This window comes from Balaenoptera physalus (genome assembly GCF_965194825.1).
Source record: "Balaenoptera physalus genome assembly, chromosome: 13".
Classification (NCBI taxonomy): domain Eukaryota; kingdom Metazoa; phylum Chordata; class Mammalia; order Artiodactyla; family Balaenopteridae; genus Balaenoptera; species Balaenoptera physalus.
The window spans coordinates 64,365,412-64,389,017 of record NC_138892.1 but is presented as its reverse complement, the minus strand read 5'-3'; the positions used below and the strand labels follow the sequence as shown (position 1 = coordinate 64,389,017).

The 23,606-nt window shown below is 41.0% G+C and overlaps 1 protein-coding gene across 4 annotated transcripts in view; it reads right to left on the bottom strand.

Annotated features, from left to right (window-relative positions):
• The window catches only part of CERS5 (ceramide synthase 5), a 34,512-nt gene extending 12,131 nt beyond the window's left edge, over positions 1-22,381 (bottom strand). The window contains exons 1-2 of one of the 4 annotated variants that reach the window (XM_082421439.1): positions 22,044-22,146; positions 14,665-14,712 (exon numbers count right to left, since the gene is read on the bottom strand). In XM_082421439.1, coding sequence (XP_082277565.1) covers positions 14,665-14,696 — 32 coding nt within the window. In that variant the 5' untranslated portion in view covers positions 14,697-14,712; positions 22,044-22,146. Of the gene's footprint in view, positions 1-14,664; positions 14,713-22,043 lie in introns of all 4 variants that reach the window. The other 3 variants (XM_082421437.1, XM_082421438.1, XM_082421436.1) reach the window with 3 other exon arrangements.
• Between the last annotated feature and the right edge of the window lie 1,225 nt (positions 22,382-23,606).

The following is a 23,606-nucleotide window of genomic DNA, read 5'->3' as shown; positions in this document are numbered from 1 at the left end:
ACTACTGAAGCCCATGCGCCTAGAGCCCATGCTCCGCAACAAGAGAAGCCACCACAATGAGAAGCCCGCACACTGCAATGAAGAGTAGACCCCGCTCGCCACAACTAGAGAAAGCCCGCGTGCAGCAACGAAGACCCAACGCAGCCAAAAATAAATAAATTAAATAAATAAATAAATTTAAGAAATAAAAGATTTTTTTCTCTTTCTAAGATTCCATGGTTATATCATTGATTATAACTAACTTATAACTTTTAGATCTTTGAAAATTGAGGAATTATTCCTTGGTTCTTCAAGAAAGATCTCTCTGTTCTCCACAACCATAGATTTTTATGAGCCTCAGCTCTAGGAAAAGCTTTATGTAGTCACTTTCAGAATAAGTCAAAACCAGTTCTAGCTCTCTTAGCATCTTAGGGAGTCTCATGATGAAATTATAACTGGGAGGCGTAAGATGGAATGCTCTTGACCTATTTTCTTGATCTGCATTCAAATCCAGAATTTATCTCTAAGGGAGGGACTGAAAACAAGAAACTTTGTTTATTGTCTTCCTCTATGAAAACTTCTTTTACCTTTATCACCAAAGTTCCTGAGCCATGGGGAAGCGTTAATTCAGATAAAGTAAGCCACATCTGCAACCCATTCTTTTCTCTCTTTTGCACCAGCGGTATAAAAGTTTCATTCAAATGCTAGTGCTAACAGATACTTTAATTTATACTTCCTAGTATATAATTCTGTGTACAAATATTTTAAACCCCCATTCATGTTTAAACTCCTTGTGAACACAGAGAATTCTGTTTTTGTATTTAGCAAGGTTCTGTACTCAGTAGTTGCTCAGCAATTGACAAGGAACAGGTCTAGTGAATTCCACCCTTATTCTGTTGGAGCTCAGTTTGGACCCAGCATTGATCAGCATCCAGAAGAGTAATTAAGGCAGCCATTCTTGGGACTTCCCTAATAGTCCAGTGGTTAGGACTCCGCGCGTCCACTGCAGGGGGCGCAGGTTCGACCCCTGGTCCAGGAACTACAATCCCATGTGCCGTGCCGCACGGCCAGAAAAAAATTTTTAAAAAAATGGCAGCCATTCTTTGCTGTTGAGTTGGTGCCATATCAGAGATAAAAGCACTGAATCCTCTCTCCCTGTCTCCTCTCACCTATGTTAACTGAATGAAGAGGTAGATCCAAGAACAAAAAACTGCCTTTCCAATTCCTACTTTTACTCCCTGATCCAGGCCTCTTCCTCAATGCAGTCAGGTGATTAAAGGCCCTGGGGTTAGACAGATTTTACCAGCTAAGAGACTTTGTGAAAGCTACTCACCTATAGAATGAGGATAATAATATCCGCTTCACAGGTTTATTTTAAAGATGAGATGACTTGATGCATGCCTAACCCAGTCCCTGACACTTTGTAAACATTCATTAAAAGGCAGCTATTATTATTTTTACTAGGAACAGATAGTTCAGTGTGGGTACTCCCTGACGGTACCTCCAGCGAAGTGAGAAGAGCAAGAAACCCTCTTTTACACAAGAGGGATGGGTTTGTACCCTGATCACTTGGGTGAAGCCAAGATTGCTTTATTATCTAGACCTTGAAGCAGACTTAATATCCTAGAGTTGTCATAAGCTCACATCCTGCCCTCATTAGTTCAGAGTTCAGTGAAAGACATAAAGCTACTGGCATCAAGTCAGTGGCAGCTGTAAGACTCTAAGAAAATTTGTTTATTTGACAAATATTTATTGGGCACTGATTTTGTGCTATAGCATGAAGCACAAAACCAAAAATAAGGACTTATGATTGGAAAAGAATTTTTTAAAAAAAATTTATTTATTTAATCATTCATTTGGCTGCACCAGGTCTTAGCTGCAGCACGAAGGCTCTTCACTGTGGCACGTTTAGTTGCAGCACACGGGTTTCTTAGTTGCGGCATGCGAACTCATAGTTGCCGCATGCCTGTGGGATCTAGTTCACCGACCGGGATCGAACCCAGGCCCCCTGCATTGGGAGCGCAGATTCCTACCCACTGGACCACCAGGGAAGTCCCAAGAATTTTTTCTATGATAAAAAAATTCAAATCAGGGGACTTCCCTGGTGGTCCAGTGGTTAAGACTCCATGCTTCCACTGCAGGGGGCGCAGGTTGGATCCCTGGTTGGGGAACTAAGATCCCACATGCATTGTGGCGCAACCAAAAGAAAAAAAAAAATTCAAATCAGAACTTTGAGAAACTTCACACCTAGTCATGTGTTCATTCCACATCATTCACCTGGCATTTAGTATAACTTATAAAATAGGTTGGTCAAACTCCAAAGAGCCCAGCATTAGCATTCATCCTTTCTGTTAAATCAGCACTTCTCAAAGCGTGCCTGGAGACCTCTGAGACCCTTTTCAGGAGCTCTGCAAGGTCAAAATTATTCTCATAATTCTATAGTTTCATAATAATTCTTTTCTCTCTCATTCTCTCATGAGTGTACAGTGGAATTTTCCACAGCTTACATGACATATAGCAACAGATCGAATGCAGAACTGATATGAGACTACAGCTACCAGATATTAAAGAGACTCACAAAAATGTAAAATAATGCTATCCTCACATTTTTTTTTGTTTTGGAAAAGTAATTTTTCATAAAACATTAGTTATATTACCAATACAATCAATGTATTGTTACTTATAAGTGAATTAATAAATACAATTTAAAAAATTTTCTATTTTAATTTCTAAAACAGTACATATTGGTAGATATTATCCATATAAACAAAAACTCTCTGGGGTCCTTGATAATTTTTAATAGTGTAAAAGATTCCTGACATCATAGTTTGAAAACTGCTGTGCTGGACGACATTGTCAAACTCATCTTGTGATTTTCTGTCCTCTCCAGTATCAATGTTACCCAAGTTTTAAAATAATTTATAAGCCCAGACTACACTTTGCCTGAATATCTGAGTAAGTAGGCATCTAGTGGTCTACAATGGTAAACTACTCCTTTCCACCTGCCACTCCAGGAACATAAGTCTAGTGACCCAACCTGATTGTATTGTATCTGTCCTGCTCTAGGGAGATCATTTCATTCTGCCCCTTTCCTGTCCTCCAGATACATGGCAGCAGCTGACCTAAGCCTGGGTTAATTAAGATGAAATTACTCACTGCTTTGCTTTTTCATACCAAAGACAGGAGCTATATCAACAATTCTATCTTTGTGACCCATTGTAACATCATTGACGGATATGAACTATACACAAATATATTCAAAAGTCTAGATTGAGCTTCTCAACTAGTATGTCATGGAAAGTAACACAGATGGGCTATACTTATGTTGAGATACTGCTCTTAGCTCTCAGGGTGGTCCACGGGGTGGGTGGTACCCAGACCCCCTTGTCTGTAGCCTTTGGCCTCATATATCCCACTGTGCATGCACATATTATTTTCTATGTGTGCAGCAACATGATTGGGTTGGGAAGCACTGGCTTAGATCAATTTCTGGAAAAACATAAAAATGTCAAAATTGATATATAAAGAAGAAAAATAACCAAAGAAACTGAAATAGAAAACAAGACGAAGAAGGGAAAAATACAATAAAAAGAGAAAGGTCTTATACAGACTGATGAAGATGGTATAGCATTAGGTGAAGAGTATTGAGTAACTAAATATTTTGAACCTGAACACTCCCTCCACCACCCTCCACATAGAGAGACAGACAGACACACACACACAAACATGGAGAGAAGATAGCTGAGATATTTAGAGGCAAATGCAGAATCTCATAGAAAACATTCAGAAAGTCCTTTCCCTTTACAATTGAATTTTTTTTTTTTTGGCCGCGCCACTCGGCTTGCGGGATCTTAGTTCCCCAACCAGGGACTGAATCCAATCCCTTGGCAGTGAAAGCGCAGAGTCGTAACCACTGGACTGCCAGGGAATTCCCTACAACTGAATTCTTAATAAACCAATCACATTAAAAAATGTAAGTAGCTTCTAAAGAGTTGAAAGAGAAGGAAAAAGTAAAAAGGACACTCGGGGGCGGAGTCAAGATGGTGAACTAGGAGGATGCGAAATTCCCGTCTCCTCACAACTAGGGCACCTACCAGGCACCAGAGGGGGACCACAGACACCTAAAGGGACAGGAGGAAGCCCCAGCGATCCGGTAGTGCGTGGGGGAAGTGAAGGGGGAGGAGAAGTGGAGGCAGGATGGGACTGGCGCCCCGAAGGGTGGCTCGGGGAGGGGAAAAGGGGGAAATTGGGGGTCCATTGGGAGGGCAGAGGATCAAAAGGGAGCATGGCCAGGTTTCCCCTGCCCACCTGCTGAGACCCCGGGCCTGATCCTCTGCCCACCTAGGCCCCCTCCAGCCCGGTGGGTCCTGAGGGAGTGGGAGGGAGGGAAGGGGGAGCAAAAGTAAAGGCCAGACCTCCAGGACCAGCACCCTGAGGGGTGGCTGGGGGAGGCGGGGGAGTTCCTACACCCAGCAGGACCCACCCACGGTTAGGGGTCCAGTGGCGACGGGGGAGACCCTGGGGGAGACGGTGGGGGAGGGGCACGAAGGAATGGAGCCAGTGCTTACCCTGTCCACTTAGGCACCGGGAAGCCTGTTGGGCTCTCCGGCCTAATCCTCTGCCCTCGGAGCCTCCCCCCTGCCGTGCAGAGCCCAAGCCCCGCCCCTACACCCCCACCCAGGGCCCCGACTCTACACTCGGAGACCCCCTCCAACGAGCTGGGCCTAAACCCCACCCACACACCCTCACTCAGCGCCCTACCTCCAAACTCGGAACTCCACACTCCTGAGGCCCTCCTTTCCACATGCTGCTTCTCCTCTTCCCCACAGGTCCTAAGCAGAGGCCACGCCCCACGCTTAAACGTCACCCACCTAGGCCCCACCCCATGCTCAAACGTCACCCCCCCACCTGCCTAAGCCCCGCCCCACCCTAAACACTGCCCCTGCCTAAGTGCCACCCCAGCCTAAACTCCGCCCCCATGGCCAAGGCTTTTTTTTTTTCTTTTCTTTTTTCCTCTTTTAGATTGGGGTTCTGTTTTACATTGTTGATTCATTGTTGTTGATTCTTTCATATTTTTATTTTTTCCTAACAAACCTTTTATTTTTCTAATTTTATTTTACTCTTTATACTTTGTTATTGTTCTCTCCTTTTGGCTTGCCCTCCCCCCCCTTTTTTCCTTCTTTTTTCTGTTGTGGTTTTATTTTACCTTGTTGCAGTTGTTTCAATTATAGTTTTATTTTTCCTAATATAATTTTTATCTTTCTATTTTGTTTTTTCTCTTTCACATTGTGCTGCTCCTTTCTTTCTTCCTTTTTTTTTTTTTTTTAACCATGCCACAAAGCTTGTGGGATCTTGGTTCCCAGGCCGGAGGTTGGGCCCAAGCTCCTGTGGTGGGAGCTCCAAGTCCAAACCGCTGGACTAACAGAGAACCTCAGACCCCAGGGAATATCAGTTGGAGTGAGGCCTCCCAGAGGTCCTCATCTCAGCACCAAGACCCAGCTCTATCCAACTGCCTGCAAATTCCAGTACTGGACGTCTCAGGCCAAACAACCAGTAAGACAGGAATACAGCACCACCCATCAAAAAAAAAAAAAAAAAAAAAGAAACGACAAAAAAAAAGTTACAGACGAAGGAACAAGGTAAAAACCTACAAGACCAAATAAACGAAGATGAAATGGACAACCTACCTGAAAAAGAATTCAGAATAATGATAGTAAAGATGATCCAAAATCTTGGAAACAGAATGGAGAAAATACAAGAAACATTTAACAAGGATCTAGAAGAATTAAAGAGCTAACAAACAATGGTGAACAACACAATAAATGAAATTAAAAATACTCTAGAAGGAATCAATAACCAAATAACTGGGGCAGAAGAATAGATAAGTGAGCTGGAAGATAAAATGGTGGAAATAACTGCCAGGGAGCAGAAAAAAGAAAAAAGAATAAAAAGAATTGAGGACAGTCTCAGAGACCTCTGGGACAACATTAAACACAACAACATTCGAATTATAGGGGTCCCAGAAGAAGAAGAGAAAAAGAAAGGATCTGAGAAAATATTTTAAGAGATTATAGTCGAAAACTTCCGTAACACGGAAAGGAAATAGTCAACCAAGTCCAGGAAGCACAGAGAGTACCATACAGGATAACCCCAAAGAGAAACATGCTGAGAAACGTATTAATCACACTATCAAAAATTAAATACAAAGAAAAAATATTAAAAGCAGCAAGGGAAAAGCAACAAATAACATACAAGGGAATCCCCATAAGGTTAACAGCTGATCTTTCAGCAGAAACTCTGCAAGCCAGAAGGGAGTGGCAGGAAATATTTAAAGTGATGAAAGGGAAAAACCTACAACCAGGATTACTCTACCCAGCAAGGATCTCATTCAGATTCGATGGAGAAATTAAAACCTTTACAGATAAGCAAAAGTTAAGAGAATCCAGCACCACCAAACCAGCTTTACAACAAATACTAAAGAAACTTCTCTAGGCAGGAAATGCAAGAGGAGGAAAAGACCTACAAAAACAAACCCAAAACAATTAAGAAAATGTAATAGGAACATACATATCGATAATTACCTTAAATGTAAATGGATTAAATGCTCCAACCAAGACAGATGGGCTGAATGGATACAAAAACAAAACCCATACATATGCTGTCTACAAGAGACCCACTTCAGACCTAGGGACACATACAGACTGAAAGTGAGGGCATGGAAAAAGATATTCCATGCAAATGGAAATCAAAAGAAAGCTGGAGTAGCAATTCTCATATTACACAAAACAGACTTTAAAATAAAGACTATTACAAGAGACAAAGAAGGACACTACATAATGATCAAGGGATCAATCCAAGAAGAAGATATAACAATTGTAAATATTTATGCACCCAACATAGGAGCACCTCAACGCATAAGGAAAATGTTAACAGCCATAAATGGGGAAATCGACAGTAACACAATCATAGTAGGGGACTTTAACACCCCACTTTCACCAATGGACAGATCATCCAAAATGAAAATAAATAAGGAAACACAAGCTTTAAATGACACATTAAATAAGATGGACTTAATTGACATTTATAGGACATTCCATCCAAAAACAACAGAATACACTTTCTTCTCAAGTGCTCATGGAACATTCTCCAGTATAGACCATACCCTGGGTCACAAATCAAGCCTTGGTAAATTTAAGAAAATTGAAATCGTATCAAGTATCTTTTCTGACCACAATGCTATGAGACTATATATCAATTACAGGAAAAAAACTGCAAAAAATACAAACACGTGGAGGCTAAACAATAGGCTACTAAATAACCAAGAGATCACTGAAGAAATCAAAGAGGAAATCAAAAAATACCTAGAAACAAATGACAATGAAAACATGACAACCCAAAACCTATGGGATGCAGCAAAAGCAGTTCTAAGAGGGAAGTTTATAGCAATACAATCCTGCCTCAAGAAACAAGAAAAACCTCAAATAAACAACCTAACCTTACATCTAAATCAATTAGAGAAAGAAGAAATAAAAAACACAAAATTAACAGAAGGAAAGAAATCATAAAGATCAGATGAGAAATAAATGAAAAAGAAATGAAGGAAACAATAGCAAAGATCAGTAAAACTAAAAGCTGGTTCTTCAAGAAGATAAACAAAATTGATAAACCATTAGCCAGACTCATCAAGTAAAAAAGGGAGAACACTCAAATCAACAGAATTAGAAATGAAAAAGAATTAACAACTGACAGTGCAGAAATACAAAGGATCATGAGAGATTACTACAAGCAACTATATGCCAATAAAATGGACAACCTGGAAGAAATGGACAAATTCTTTAAAAAGCACAGCCTTCTGAGACTGAACCAGGAAGAAATAGAAAATATAAACAGATGACTCACAAGGACTGAAATTGAGACTGTGATTAAAAATCTTCCAACAAATGAAAGCCCCGGACCAGATGGATTCACAGGTAAATTCTATCAAACATTTAGAGAAGAGCTAACACCTATTCTTCTCAAACTCTTCCAAAATATAGCAGAGGGAGGAACACTCCCTAAACTCATTCTACGAGGCCACCATCACCCTGACACCAAAAGTAGACAAAGATGTCACACAAAAAAAACTACTACAGGCCAATATCATTGATGAACACAGATGCAAAAATCCTCAACAAAATACTCGCAAACAGAACCCAACAGCACATTAAAAGGATCATACACCATGATCAAGTGGGCTTTAATCCCAGGAATGCCAAGGATTCTTCAATATATGCAAATCAATCAATGTGATACACCATATTAACAAATTGGAGGATAAAAACCATATGATCATCTCAATAGATGCAAGAAAAGCTTTTGACAAAATTCAACACCCATTTATGATAAAAACTCTCTAGAAAGTGGCCATAGAGGGAACCTACCTCAACATAATAAAGGCCATATATTGACAAACCCACAGCCAACATCGTTCTCAATGGTGAAAAACTGAAAGCATTTCCTCTAAGATCAGGAACAAGACAAGGTTGCCCACTCTCGCCACTATTATTCAACAGTTTTGGAAGTTTTAGCCACAGCAATAAGAGAAGAAAAGGAAATAAAAGGAATCCAAATTGGAAAAGAAGAAGTAAAACTGTCACTGTTTGCATATGACATGATACTATTCACAGAGAATCCTAAAGATGCTACCAGAAAACTACTAGAGCTAATCAATGAATTTGGTAGAGTAGCAGGATACAAAATTAATGCACAGAAATCTCTTGCATTCCTATACACTAATGATGAAAAATCTGAAAGAGAAATTAAAGAAACACTCCCATTTACCACTACAACAAAAAGAATAAAATACCGAGGAATAAACCTACCTAGGAGACAAAAGACCTGTATGCAGAAAACTATAAGACACTGATGAAAGAAATTAAAGATGATACAAACAGGTGGAGAGATATACCATGTTCTTGGATTGGAAGAATCAACATTGTGAAAATGACTATGCTACCCAAAGCAACCCACAGATTCAGTGCAATCCCTATCAAAATACCAATGGCATTTTTCACATAACTAGAACAAAAAATTTCACAATTTGTATGGAAACACAAAAGACCCCGAAGAAAAACAGAGCTGGAGGAATCAGGCTCCCTGACTTCAGACTCTACTACAAAGCTATAGTAATCAAGACAGTATGGTACTGGCACAAAAACAGAAATATGGATCAATGGAACAGGATAGAAAGCCCAGAGATAAATCCACGCACATATGGTCACCTTATCTTTGGTAAAGGAGGCAAGAGAATACAATGGAGAAAAGACAGCCTCTTCAATAAGTGGTGCTGGGAAAACTGGACAGCTACATGGAAAAGAATGAAATTAGAACACTCCCTAACACCGTATACAAAAATAAACTGAAAATGGATTAATGACCTAAATGTAAGTAAGGCCAGATACTATAAAACTCTTAGAGGAAAACATAGGCAGAACACTCTATGACATAAATCACAGCAAGATCATTTTTGACCCACCTCCTAGAGAAATGGAAATAAAAACAAAAATAAACAAATGGGATCTAATGAAACTTAAAAGCTTTTGCACAGCAAAGAAAACCATAAAAAAGACGAAAAGACAACCCTCAGGATGGGAGAAAATATTTGCAAATGAAGCAACTGACAAAGGATTAATCTCCAAAATATACAAGCGGCTCATGCAGCTCAGTATCAAAAAAACAAACAACCCAATCCAAAAATGGGCAGAAGACCTAAATAGATATTTCTCTAAAGAACAAACAACCCAATCCAAAAATGGACAGAAGACCTAAATAGACACTTCTCCAAAGAAGATATACAGATTGGCAACAAACACATGAAAAGATGCTCAATATCACTAAACATTAGAGAAATGCAAATCAAAACTACAGTGAGGTATCACCTCACACCAGTCAGAATGGCCATCATCAAAAAATCTACAAACAATAAATGCTGGAGAGGGTGTGGAGAAAAGGGAACCCTCTTGCACTGTTGGTGGGAATGTAAATTGATACAGCCACTATGGAGCCACTGTGGAGAACAGTGTGGAGGTTCCTTAAACAACTAAAAATAGAACTACCATATGACCCAGCAATGGGTCATATACCCTGAGAAAACCATAATTCAAAAAGAGTCATGTACTACAATGTTCACTGCAGCACTATTTACAATAGCCAGGACATGGAAGCAACCTAAGTTTCCATCGACAGATGAATGGACAAAGAAGATGAGGCATATACATACAATGGAATATTACTCAGCCATAAAAAGAGACGAAATTGAGTTATTTGTAGTGAGGTGGATGGACCTAGAGTCTGTCACACAGAGTGAAGTAAGTCAGAAAGAGAAAAACAAATACTGTATGCTAACACATATATATGGAATCTAAAAAAAAAAAAAAGGTTCTGATGAACCTAAGGGCAGGACAGGAATAAAGACACGGACATAGAGAATGGACTTGAGGACACGGGGAGGGGGAAGCGTAAGTTGGGACGAAGTGAGAGAGTAGCACTGACATATATACACTACCAAATGTAAAACAGATAGCTAGTGGGAAGTAGCTGCATAGCACAGGGAGATCAGCTCGGTGCTTTGCGACCACCTAGAGTGGTGGGATAAGGAGGGTGGGAGGGAGATGCAAGAGGGAGGGGATATAGGGATATACTTATGTATATAGCTGATTCACTTTGTTGCACAGCAGAAACTAACACAACACTGTAAAGCAGTTATACTCCAATAAAGATGTTAAAAAATAAATAAATGTTTTTAAAAGTTAAAAAAAATTTAAAAAATAAAAAGGACACTCAGGCAGAGGGAACAACATGTACTAAAGCAAAGCGATAAGAAAGGGCTTAGAGAAGTATGCAATGTACAAATCGGGAATGGAGGTGGTGACAATGACAGGGGAAAGAACTATACAAGTAGTTAGGGGCCAGGTCACAGGTACCTTGCATATTATGCTAAGCTTGAACTTTATCCTGTAGTTAATGGAGAGTCACTGAAAGGCTTTAGGTTATTGTAAAAAATCCATGCTATAAGTAATAAAGCACTGAACTAAGCAAGGCTATAGAAATGGAAAGGCAAGGTTAGATTCAATTGATGGTGAGAAAGTGAAACCGATAGAACTTGGTGACCGGATAGATGTAGGAGGCAAAAGAAAAGGAAAAATCAAGGGTGCCTTCTATGTTTCCGGATTGGGAAACTAAGTTGATTATGGAGCCTCAACCAAGTAGAGAATAAGATAAGAAAAGCAATTTGGGAGTGAAAGATGAGTTGTGTGCATGCTGAATTTGAAGTAGCCATGGAACATTGAAATGCAACAGTCTAGAAGGCAAATAAGCTTGGAAAAAGGGCCTAAGATACATACACACAGACACAGACAAAAAGGTATGAGAAAGAAAAAAGAGAAAAAAAGAGAATGAGAGAATGAGAATATAGGTGGTAGCTACAATTGTGAGGGTGGATGTGACTACATAAGAAAGGAATATAAACTAAAAAGAGAGCCAAGGTCAGAATACTGGGAAACACCAACATAAAAGGTGAATTTAGGGGACAGGAATGTCAGAGGTGGAGTTGTATCAAATGAGGTAGAGATCAAGTAAGACAAGGATTTCAGTATCCCATGGATTTGGCAATTTGGAGACCGGTGGTAACCTTCACCAAAGAAATTCCAATAAAATGGAGACTCTAAAAGACAGTAATGAGTTATAGCAGTGAAAAGATATAAAGGGGAGGAAGAAAGAAGTGGAAATAGCTAAGACTCTCAAGAATCTCCGCTAAGAAGAGAAGGGAATGCCTTCACTTCCTGCATCAGAACCACTTTATCTAAAACTAATATCCCTGTGCTTTATATCCATTCTCTTCCTGATTAGAAATTTCATTCTATTTATTCCTATTTTTTTCTATTACCTTTGGCTTCATTCTCTACTTGTTTCTTCTCATCAGACCTTGAACATGCTTAAGTTTTCCCATGTTAAAACAGTGCTTCCTGTCCCTCACACCCTCTGGCTCGCACCCACCTCACAACTAAAGTTCTTGAAAAAGTCCTCTTCTCATGACTTCTCTTCTAACTCCCACTCATTCCTCAACCTTCCTCTCTCTCTCATCTGGCTTCTGACCCTATACTTCACTGAAGCTGCTCTTGCCAAAGTCATCAATGATCTCCTTATTGTGAAATCAAATGGATGCCTTTCAGGCCTGCATCTTACCTGACCACTTAGTGCCATTTGACATTATTGAGCATGTTCTCCCCCTTGAAATGCTCTTTCCTCTTAGCTTCCTTTCTGTCACACTCTTCCTAGTTTTCTCCCTCTATCTTTCTGGCAGTAGAACTAGACTTCTTGGTGTGCACTGCTAGTTGGGTCACCTTGGACAAGTTACTTAACTTTCTCCTTGCTTCAGTTTTCTCATCTGTAAAATGAGGATAACCACAGTATCTACCTACTTCATAAAGTTACTATGAAGATTCAATGTTTAGTACTTAGAGCAGTGCCTGGGACAAAGTAAGTACTTATTAAATGCTAACTACTGATATTATCAAATACTCTATGGCTGTCATACCTCTTATCTTCTTTTGGGTTTCTTTTTCCTCTGCCTTTTCCTAAAACACAGTGTTTCCTCAGGGTTCTATGCAGATTCTTACCTTACTCTACACACTCAACCCTGGGTGATCTCATTCAATAACGGCAGAGGGTCTGTATGGTCCACAGACCCCAGAGCATCCCTGAGATACTCACTGGGGGCTCATAAAGTCAAAACTATTTTCGTAATAATATTAAGACATTTGCCTTTGTTATGGTGTTGATATTTACAATGACGATGCAAAAAAAGCAATGGTGGATAAATTTATGGAAGCTGAGCACAAATCAGGGCAGTGGCACCAAACTGCAGTAGTAGTTATTGTATTCTTTCTTGCTATAGCCTCTTACTTAACAACAACAACAACAACAACAAAGCCATTTTCACTAAAGAATGTCCTTGATGAAGCAATACAAATGATTAATTTCATTAAATGCCAACCCTTGAGTACATTCTTAAAAAGTATTCTGTGATAAAATGGGAAGTACACAGAAAGCACTTTTATTGCATACCAATGGATACGGTTGTCTCAAAGAAATGCACTTGTTTGACTGATTGAGTTGTATGCTGAACTAAAATCACTTTTTACAAAGAACACCATTTTTACCCAAAAGAATGACTGACAGACAAACTACGGTTATTCAGGAACTGGGTATTTCAGAGACATTTTCTTAAAAATGAATGAAATAAGCCTGTCATTTCAAAAAACAAACACTCTTGCCATTGATAAAATTCAAGCTTTCAAGTGAAAATTAGAAGTTTAGAGACCATATATCATCTGCCTTTGAGCTTGACAACATCCCAATACTTCAAGGTTTTTCTGATGAGATTGTTACAGTGAGATTAACTATATGATTTTTTAATACTGTGTAATGAAATGTATTGGCATTTAGGATATCTGTATAACTTAGTGAACTACTATTTTTCAAGTGACCAATACATGATGTCCATTCAAAGTGTAAGACAGACCAGTGGACTCCTTGTGTTTTGGTGTAGTATCAAAGATAAAATACTTCCCCCTTCCAATAACATATCTGTGTAAAGCCAGCTTTTATTTATACACTTCAACCAAAACAACATATCACAAGGGGTTGAATGTAGAAGCTGGCGAGGAGAATCCACCTATCTTCTACTAAGCCAGACATTAAAGAGATCTGCAAAAATATAAAATCAATGTTTTCCTCTGAATATTTTTTTGTTTAGAAAATTATCTTTCAAAAATGTTATTTATGTTAACACGTAATAGGCTTTTTTTTTTTTTAATTTATTTTTGGCTGCTTGGGTCTTTGTTGCTGCGCGCGGGCTTTCTCTAGTAGCAGCGAGTGGCGGCTACTCTTCCTTGCGGTGCGCGGGCTTCTCATTGCAGTGGCTTTTCTTGTTGCGGAGCACGGGCTCTAGGCACGTGGGCTTCAGTAATTGTGGCGCACGGGCTTAGTTGCTCCGCAGCATGTGGGATCTTCCTGGACCAGGGATCAAACCCGTGTCTCCTGCATTGGCAGGCAGATTCTTAACCACTGAGCCACCAGGGAAGTCCTATTTTTGTTATTTTTAATGAAATAATAAATATATTTCTTAAATGTCTCGATTTCAATTTCAAATATGAAAAAATTGAGAGGTATATGTAACCTACATCTACAAAAAATCCTTGGGATCCTCAATAATTTTTAAGAGTAAAAAAAAAAAATGCTGAGAACAAAAGATTCAAGAATTACTACATTATACTATTTATTCACTTATGTGCTGTTGACTCCCAACCATATATTATTTTGTATATTCCCTATACATATGCATGCACATCAGTGTATTTTTCTGAGTAAATTCTTAAGAGGACAGGATTTGCTATGTACAAGCAAATGTGTCATACACATTTGTTGTACACATATATGCTTGCTGTGTACGAGGTACTGCACTTCTCAAGGACACCTATACCACCAAATCCAACATTTCTTGCATGGTCAGTGCGCAAGTAATCTTTGCAGGTTTTTTTAAGGACTATTTTTTTTTAATTGGCCAATTTGTTATCTTCACTTAGACCTATAAGAGGGCCTTAAAGAATTAAGATGACGAATAACTGTGCAATCTGATGAACCTACCTGGTACTGTGATGAGAAAGAAGGATCAGCATTCTGCTTACACCTTACCTTATTATGAGAGAAGTAAGTCGTGAGATAATAAGAATTACTTAGAGTATATAAGTATATTAAAATGCTTCACAGACACAAACTAATTTAAGACTAAGTGGTAGCTTTATTATACAGTAGCTAATGAATATTTTACTTGCTATAGAGCAGCAAGTAGCAGCAGTTCTCAAAGTATGGCTGGAGAACAGTTGGAGGTCCCTAAGACTCTCATTGTTTAAGAACTCCTCCAACTACCTACATACGTTTCTTTCATTAAGCATATTTATCTTTTTAATGGGTGAGTAATTATACTACTTAATGCATTTGCTTAAAGTAGGAACACAAATGCATGCATGTTGAATAAGAGGTGGATTAGAGAAAAAGGTTAACAAAAAGCTCTTTCTTAAGAAGTTTTTACCATCCTTCATAATTCAAGAAACAAGTGTTTGTTAGTGGGACATTAAGCCTGTATTTCAGTTAATAACTGTTAAAAGGAACCGAATCCACCTCTTCCAATTCCCATGACTTAACCTTGTGCATACATTCATTACACTCTATTTTAACCACTGGTTTTCTTGCTCTCTTCCTGCAGGTAGACACCATGACTTACTTTTTTACCCTTGACACTTAGTTTGATATCTGGCATATACTAAGCTCCCAATAAATAATTGTTGAAGAATGAACAGATGAACAAATGGGTAAAAACTTAATTCTCAACTAAAAGATAAAGCGTTTCAAGGAAATGTGGCCACCTGTCCTCCTGGGTCATCAGATAACCTACCAGCTACATGTAGGAGGTCAATGATTTCCGGAGAATCAGTAGAAATTCAAGTTAACTAATTTCAGTCTACAACTGTAGATTTCCCCAAGAAGTATTAAACACAACCACAACAATCTGATTTAGTTTGAGACCCTTTGTGCCTATAATTGAGACTTCTTACAAATGCTGACACTACCCCAGAACTAAAGACTACAAGATATATACCCTTTTTAAGAAACTCCATAGTTTTGAGAAGAACACAATAGTTTGATTATTCTCATTGCCTTATCAGGGCTGTGTAGCACCTCATGTACAATGAACTACTTGACAAACTTATTTGTTTACACATCATTAACTACTCGACTGAGGAAATATATGCAGAAGAAAAAAACTCCAGAGCAATACTTGGCTAGAAGGCACTGTTAATCGACAGTTACTCAAAATAGACTATAACGAGTCATTTAAATCATTCAGAAAATGATTTACATTTTAAAAATCCCATTATTACTATAATTTTTTAGAAAGCCCCACTGTTTAAAACCTGGTCCAATATACTCAGGACTAATCACCTTCTGGTGCTTAAAAACAAAATCAGGGACTTCCCTGGTGGTCCAGTGGTAAAGAATCTGCCTTCCAATGCAGGGGACGCGGGTTCGATCCTGGTCGGGGAACTAAGATCCCACATGCTACGGGGCAACTAAGCCAGCGTGCCACAACTACTGAGCCTGCGTGCCTCAACTAGAGAGCTGGCATGCCACAAACCACAGAGCCCATGTGCTCTGGAGCCCCCGCGCCACAACTAGAGAGAGAAAACCCACACACTACAACTAGAGAGAAGTCCGTGCACCACAACGAAAGATCCTGCAGGCCGCAACTAAGACTGATGCAGACAAAAAAAAATTAAATAAATAAATATTTTTAAAAAACATACTTTAAAATAAATTTAAAAAAATAAAAAATAAATCAAATGTGAATCTACATTAAAATTCTCTTCTTGGTTATTAATACTTATTTGAATCACTATCATCAGCACCGCTCAATAGAAATAATGTGAGCCACATATGTAATTTTAAATTTTCTGATAGGCACTTTAAAAAAAGTAAAAAAGAAACAGGTGAAATTAATTTTGATAATATACTTTGTTTAACCCGATATATCCAAAATACTATCATGTCAATATGTAATCAATGTTAAAAATTGAGATAGTTTACTTTTTTTTTCCTGCATTAAGTCTTCAAAATCCGGTGTGTATTCTACACGTAGAACACATCTCAATGCTGACCAGTCACAGTTGAAATCCCCAAAAGCTAGTAGCTACTGTACTAGCTAGTGGTTCCTATACTGGAAACCACAGTACTAGATAATTCAGAGAGAGTTCATATCTAGGAAAACTGCCTTTGCATCTAGGAAAACTAGTTTCAGATTTTTTTTTTAGTTAGAAGTGACTATGGTTAACTCCTTTTGCAGCAACACCTCAATTAACTTCCCCAAAGATAAAGTAGGAGTGGATTCGACCACAAAGAGCCCATAACTCAGTGAATTCTTTAGAAAGCAGCTTTATCTGCCTAAAACTACCTCTGGTGAGGAAGCCAAAATAGGTACATCTCCCCCTCCCCACTCTATAAGGAGGGTACAGAGTTCACTTGATGCCTCCTCTTCTCCCCATTAATTTCCTCTTTACCCAGCTAGGAGACCCTAGTTTTCTGAATCAGGAAGTGGCTAAAGCAAAAATATCTGACATGTTTCTTTTCTGTGAGAAATATATTGTCTCCAGGGGTAAGCCAGGAACCTGACCTCAGTCATGACAGTATTCAGGGTTGTCTGCAGAGCATCAACACCCACTGCACAGAAAGGGCTGGGGAAATTTTTCCAGGAGAGAGGAGGGACACATAAGGCTTCTGATCATCTGGAGCTTAGTAAGAGGTGGGTTCTTAGATAAGGGCAGAGCCATGTGACCATCTTTTTCAATCTCACTCTGCTGGATCTGCAGACCTGACTTAATTCTGTGATTTACAATTCAATAAGGCCCAACAGAATACCTTCAGGGATGTAGTGGAATGGGCAATCTCCCTTACAACCTAGTCAGCAGCTATGTCCATTCCTCCCAACGCCCCTCTCCAGTCTGGAGGACCTACTAATACTGGGTCACAATGTTGTGACATGACATGGACCTAGAAGGAAGGCAGCAGGTCTGTCAGGAAGAGGAAAAAGGTTCTTCTTCCTCCACTTGGCAGAAGTGGGGAAGAACAGGAAAAAAAAAAAAAAAAAGGCAGCATGCAGCAGAGGTAGCAAGGTTTACAAGAGGAAGATGAAATGAGTGGTTAAGAAATGTGCACAAAAAAATGAGTCACTGCTCTTGTTTCTAGTTACAAGATAGGCCAGTAAGTGAGTCTGTTAGTCCCCTGTGCCAGAGAATGGTATTGAGAAAGTTCCTTAGACATGCCAGTGAGGTTGCCTTGGAAGTAACAGGAGAGAAGAGGGGACTGGAATAATGAATGAGCAGCAAGGAGAGCACTAATCTATCTCCTGTATAATTCACAAAACAATTTTCTCCTGGCAACATAAAGCTCCTATTGCAATACCATATTCAAAATAAATGAGCCTATGTAGCTCTGATGATATCAATATTAAGTCTCAAGCTCATACTTGATCCCAAGGAATAAGTGCTCAGGGACTAGATATTAAATTTCAAACAATTTTATCTTTAAGATCCAATTTAAGTAAGACACGGCAGACCTAGCTTGGACTATTCATTCCCTCAGGTCTCAATCATCAGTGTAATATTAAAAGAAGTTTTTTTTAAATTTTTTATAAATTTATTTATTTATTTATTTTTGGATGTGTTGGGTCTTAGTCTTAGTTTCTGTGCAAGGGCTTTCTCCAGTTGTGGCGAGCGGGGGCCACTCTTCATCGCGGTGCGCGGGCCTCTCACTGTCGCAGCCTCTCCCGTTGCAGAGCACAGGCTCCAGACGCGCAGGCTCAGTAGTTGTGGCCCACGGGCCTAGCCGCTCCTCGGCATGTGGGATCTTCCCGGACCGGGGCACGAACCCGTGTCCCCTGCATTGGCAGGCGGATTCCTAACCACTGCGCCGCCAGGGAAGCCCTAAAAGAAGTTTTCAAGAACAGGTGGAAGAGTTTCTTATCTCTCTTTTGATAGGGTATAGGGTAGCATGAGTGTGTGCATGGGGGGTGGGGAAAAAGAAAAAGAAACTGCAGAAAGGTGCACAGCATGCAAATATAGTATGGTGAAATTTAACAGAAACAAAGGAATTATAGTTTTGTCTCTCTCAGTCAAGCCAAACATCTATTTCATGTTGAAGATCTAGATTCCGGTTACTCCTCTGGGCATCTGAGTAGACGAGGGTGGACCCTTCTCAAACATTCAATCAGAATTTACTGACCACATGCCACATCTAAGGTATTTTGCAAGGTGCAGGCCACCATAATGCAACCACTTAGCAGAGGCCCACAAAGGAAAAAGCCTCTATTCTTCGGTAAGTAATAATCTCCTATCTGCAGTTCTTTAGCGAAATAGCTAGACACATTAATATATGGTCAGGTGGCTTTTCAAATCGTCCCTATCAGATGAGGCTACAGTTCTCCAGGGAATGTGTGAACTTAAAGAATAAAATGGGGACTTCCCTCGTGGCGCAGTGGTTAAGAATCCGCCTGCCAATGCAGGGGACACGGGTTTAAGCCCTGGCCCAGGAAGCTCCCACATGCCACGGAGCAACTAAGCCCGTGAGCCACAACTACTGAGCCTGCGCTCTAGAGCCCTCAAGCCACAACTACTGAGCCCACGTGCCACAACTACCGAAGCCCGCATGCCTAGAGCCCATGCTCCGCAACGAGAAGCCACCGCATTGAGAAGTCAGCGCACCCCAACCAAGAGTAGCCCCCGCTCACCGCAACTAGAGGAAGCCTGCACGCAACAAGGAAGACCCAACGCAGCCATAAATAAATAAATAAATAAAATTATAAAATAATAATAATAAAATAAACAAATGCTTGGTGTGGTTGATGAGAAGAAAGAGAAAGTAAGGATAAACTGTAAACTCTGTATTTTTTCTTTAGGATATTCTTAAAACAACACAGAGATAATTTATCAAAGGGCATAGTGTAAGACATTAATATATGCAGAACAATTTGAAACAAAAAATGCAAATTTCAGGTCAAATACATTATATTAAATAACCAAGAATAAGATGTACATGGATTTGTTCTCCAAATCCTAGAATAGTAGGAATGGCAGGTTAAATCTTAACTCTTGAAAAGGGGTTTTAAGGAATATGAAAAGTGTCCACATCATACAGTGGAAAGAGAATGGGGCTGGGGAAAACACTCTGGATCTTGGTTCTACCTCCTCCCCCAGGTGAGTATGCAGCCTCTGAAAAGCTGCAAAATGTTTCTAAGCCTTAGTTTACTATTTATATAAATGGAGGTTGGAGTTCTAGCTCTTAACAGTTTATGATTATTATATGAATCACTTTTAGAAACTAAGTAGTTAGGATTTGAGAAAGGAGAAAATGTAGGAAAGAGAATAACTGAACCAATATTTCTGATATATCTTTTTCTATACTCTAAAAGTGGCTTCCATTACCTTTACGGAAGTCCAGCACAGTAAGAGAAGAACTCGTAATCCAGCTGTAATTTCTATTGCTAACTAAAGTGGTAGGTCTTAAAGAGAAATCAAAGTAGCAAGACTGCTTCTAGGCTTAAACTTTCCTAAGGTCAAACATGACATGAACAAGGTACCTGTCCTTACTAGCCAAGGAATATCATGCTAGAATGCTTTCACATCAGTATTCCCATCCACCCCTTCTCCCCTGACACTGGAGCACCACAGAAACATTCAGATAGAATTCCCACAGGTAAAAAGGATCCTTTCCAGTGGCTGTGCCAGGGGATATGTCTGTCTTCACAGTCAGCTGGGGGCACTCCTGGGAAATCTGAAGAGATATATATATATATATATATATATATATATATATATATATATATATATATATATACACATACATGCAAGCTTATATAAAATGAGTGTTTAGAAGCAACAAGCTAGTTCCTCTTACCACTAACTTGGGGAAATTTCCATATTAGTATATATTTATATGAAAAGCAGAGAATCTTTTCCTAGGACAATGAACTTTTTCTCTCCTGAATTGTGTATTTTCCTTTTCAGTCATTATACTGTCTTTCTCTTTTTTTTAGCTCTCATATACAGATGCGAAGGTGGAGAGTACCTGGACCTAGGTTACTCCTAAGAGGGACAAGCGGTTTGTGCCTCCACCCCAGGAATACTTAATACAATGACTATACTTAAACTTCTGGCACAGCACTTTGACGACAATACATAAACACTGTTAAATAATGGATGAATGGTGGGAAACATATAACATATATTTTGAAAGATTTCTGTGTCAGAAGTAGTAGGCAAATCAAAGAAGTAATCCAAAACAGATAATATTAGATTTTCAGACAGTAACAGAGTAGTCTATCTGCAATATAGTCCCGTCCTGGAAAGGGCATTCCTGCTCTATAGGCCAAAGGAACAAAAGATGTCAAAGTGCCATCCTCATTACCTGAGACCTATGCAGAAAGAAGTCACCTTTCCCGGGGTATGAGTAGACTCGATCAAAATCACTCACAGCTCTAAGTCCACATTGTAAAATCACCACAACAAGTCCTCAATGAATATCTTTATCTTAGACAGCAGACAGGAGCCGCTCACTCAATGAAAAGTGAAAACACTTTTTGTCAAGAACACATGGTCACTTAGAAGCTGGCTCAATACAGCTGTTGTCTCAATACAGCTGTTGTCTCATACGCCTTAAGGCTCTCCATCCTTTCAACATGACCACTCCTCCTTCCATTTCAGGCCTCCAAGCCCTGTTCTGCAACTAATTTGACACCTTTCCATACTCTGGAAGCCTCAGGTTCCACCACACCCTACCCCTACTAGATTTCTACTCTCTTACGGGCTCTGGCAGAATTTTATTGAAACACACACACACACACACACACACGCGCGCGCGTCCATGCGGTGTGACGAACCAAGGCTTAGGGCCTAACTAATCCTGTGCCCCTCAACTCTCTGGAACTAAAGTGCCCTCACAAATCTTATCTTCCCATGAACCCATTCCTTCGGCTTGAAACATCTGGCTCTTGCGCCGACCCTTCAGCTTCCATGCCCCCAACTAGTTCTGGTTCTGGCAGCCCTTTCTTGTTTCCCGCCTCGGGTTCTCGGTCGCAGCTCACACTCAACCTGTTTCTTGGTCTGCAGAATCCTTGGAGGTTGGGGAGAGGCCTATGAGACACCCACCCCGGGCTCTCAAATTGAATGGGTCCAGTGTCCCCTTCGACTCTCACTCTTTCAATGTCCAAGTCCCAAACTCCCTGTCTTTACCTAGGCTCCACGACCACCTCGGCCACCCTCGGAGCATCCCGCGCGCGGCCCAGGCTCTCCCAGCCCCCTGCTTCCGGGCTTCCCCTGCAGTTCGTCTTCCGGTCCTCGACCTCCGCCTCTCCCCCCGGGCCGGCTTCACCAGCCCGCGCCCACAGCCCTTCGCGCCGCTCGCCCGCGGGCTCTCACCGCTCGAAGAGCAGCCTCACGGAGAACACGCCCGCCGCCAGCGGGAACACCGAGAGGATGTGCCGGGCCCGCGGGTAGCCGTAGCCGTCGCCTGGCCCCTCGAGGTCGGCCCAGCTCACGTTCTGGGGCAGCCAGAAGCGCTCGCTCCACAGCCAGCCCCACAGCAGGCCCAGGGCTCCCGCCGCCGTTGTCGCCATCTTACGCCCACCCCGCGGCCACCGCCGCCACAGCTTCAGCTGCCGCCACGGCCAACGGAACCCGCGGGGAGGCGGCCCCGGGGCGGGGCCGGACCGGCGGCCACCCCCTTCCGGCCCCTTCTTGTCCCCGTCACGTCTCAGCCCGCCTCCTCTGCGGGGCCGGGCTTCTTCACCGCCCATCCCGCCTCCCCGCCCACCTCCCTGCCCACCTCCCTCACCGCAGCCTCCCCGGCAGTCTCTCCTCGGGACTCCGCCCTCCGACCCCGGCCACGCCCCTCCTTTTCCCGCCCCGCCTCCACCCAGCCCTGGTCCCACCCCGCACAGCCAGTCAACGCTGTGCCGCCCCTTTTTGCTACCGGTTTCGGCCAAGATTTTCCTCCTCCCTCACTCTCCTGTCCAGCTACGGCTACACCCCTTATTTCAGGCATAGCTCCCTTATGGGGACATTCTTCTCAGTCCAGCCAGCTTAAGCTGTTCCTGCTCCCTGGAAGGCCATACCTCTCTCTCGCTCCGTCTCTCCCCCCTCCCTCACAGCCCCCATCTCTCACTAGGGTTTATCGCCATCTCAAATGGTACCGCCTACTAGCAGCGTTCTTTTTGCTCCCCACCCTTTTTCTCTCTTCGTGCCCCTCCATGATCTCAACCCCCTGTCCTTGTATATCCCTCAAAATGGACTTTTAAAAATCCTTTTATTCTTCTCATGGGGAAAAGGAAATGGAAGATATCCAAAGGAAAATATAAAGGAAAAAGAAAAGTAGATGATGGCCAATGTTTAATGAGGTTTACTATATGCCAGGTACTGCACTGAACATTTACACACATTATTTAACTTCCTCATTCTATGAAGTAGGTGTTTTATTTACTATTTTATGGATGAGTTAACTGAGGTCCAGAGAGCAGCTTGCCCGAGGCTATATAAACAAGTGGTAGAGCTGAGCTTCTGAACTAGAAAGTCTTTAGATTCCAGAACCCTGAAGCTTTATCCTATAAAGCTCCTTAATTTTAGATTTCCACATTGAACATTGAACTCTTTTGTTGATCTACATAAACAGGGAGGGGAGCCATAGACAAGAAACCTTCAAAACATTGAATTCTAAATAGTCCCTCAACCGCTGGAGAATGCTGAACCCTGGGTGCCAACCGTTCAAACCTGGCTACAAGGTTAATTACCACAGGCTACCTAGAATGATCTGAAAAAAGATTAAAGAACTAATCTTGTCCAAGGACAGAGTATCTTTATACTAGTAGGCATGCTTGCAGCAGAAGATAAAGAGTTTCAAAGGTAGAGAAAGAAAAGAAAAAGAAAGGAGCCACCTTAAGGAGTAGACTAGAAGGTCTGCTTTAGTTCAGTGGTTCTCAAACCTTA